At 43.3% G+C, this 1,146-nt stretch overlaps 1 protein-coding gene across 1 annotated transcript; it reads left to right on the top strand.

Annotated features, from left to right (window-relative positions):
• The first annotated feature begins 351 nt into the window (after window positions 1-351).
• Window positions 352-663, top strand: LOC142473529 (histone H4). The gene has a single exon (XM_075580690.1). The coding sequence runs from the start codon at window positions 352-354 to the stop codon at window positions 661-663; it is 312 nt and encodes a 103-aa protein (XP_075436805.1).
• The last annotated feature ends 483 nt before the right edge of the window (window positions 664-1,146 follow it).

The raw sequence follows: 1,146 nt of genomic DNA, 5'->3' as shown, positions 1-1,146 counted from the left end.
TATAGATGCAGACACAATATAATTAAATACATGAAATAGATGGCACACAAATGTGTTCGTGTGAGTTGGGCAATACTAGGCAAAGCAAATGTGATCACAGTTTTAATGAGATAAACTTCCAACCAATCCCATTACCACGCGGCCTTTTTTTATAAACAGTAACGGCTTTCACTGAGCCAATCAGAATAAAGACTTTTTCAGCCAATCAAAATCAAGGAACGTCTTCCAGTGCAATTCACTTTCTCCCCTCATGGGGTGTCTGTGGTTTTCACTCAGGTCCGCTCATACTGCATATAAGCAGCAGCTTTACCGCAATTACCTCATTCGCTTCTTGTTTTGACACTTTGCAGAATGACTGGTCGCGGCAAAGGAGGAAAAGGGCTCGGTAAAGGAGGTGCCAAGAGGCACAGGAAGGTTCTTCGTGACAACATCCAAGGCATTACCAAGCCTGCTATCCGCCGCCTGGCTCGCAGAGGAGGAGTGAAGCGCATCTCCGGTCTCATCTATGAAGAGACCCGTGGGGTGCTCAAGGTTTTCCTGGAGAATGTGATCCGGGACGCGGTCACCTACACCGAGCACGCTAAGAGGAAGACAGTCACCGCTATGGACGTGGTGTATGCTCTCAAGCGCCAGGGCCGCACTCTATATGGATTCGGAGGCTAAACGGTGACACTTCTTACCAACTGATGATACGGAATTCACATTCATTTAACCCAAAGGCTCTTTTAAGGGCCACCCACATTCTCCTGTATAGAGCTCTGGTTACACCGCCATCTTATTCTTACCCGTTTTCATGTTGCTGTCTCTGAAGGGACTCAATATTTCATATTGGAAACGGGTTAGAGAAATACAATTCACTACAAAACCCCCCCACAGTATGTGACAGCATTTTGTTACAGCGCTTTATCTACGATTCTTTTCTATGAATTGACATGTAAACTCGTGAGTTATATAAACTTTGCTATACTCCCTTCATGCTATTAACTGCTCATTCATAAAGCAAACTACAAATATTGGTTTCACTTTTTGATATAACTTCTCTGAATTAGAAGTGCCTGCACTTGACATAGATTTAAATACGTGATTTTAATTGCTCGATCCATATACACATTTGTTTACATTACACGTTGGTACAATCTGCAAAAG

Source organism: Ascaphus truei (assembly GCF_040206685.1).
Source record: "Ascaphus truei isolate aAscTru1 chromosome 12 unlocalized genomic scaffold, aAscTru1.hap1 SUPER_12_unloc_2, whole genome shotgun sequence".
Classification (NCBI taxonomy): domain Eukaryota; kingdom Metazoa; phylum Chordata; class Amphibia; order Anura; family Ascaphidae; genus Ascaphus; species Ascaphus truei.
This window is presented reverse-complemented; position numbering and strand designations above follow the sequence as displayed.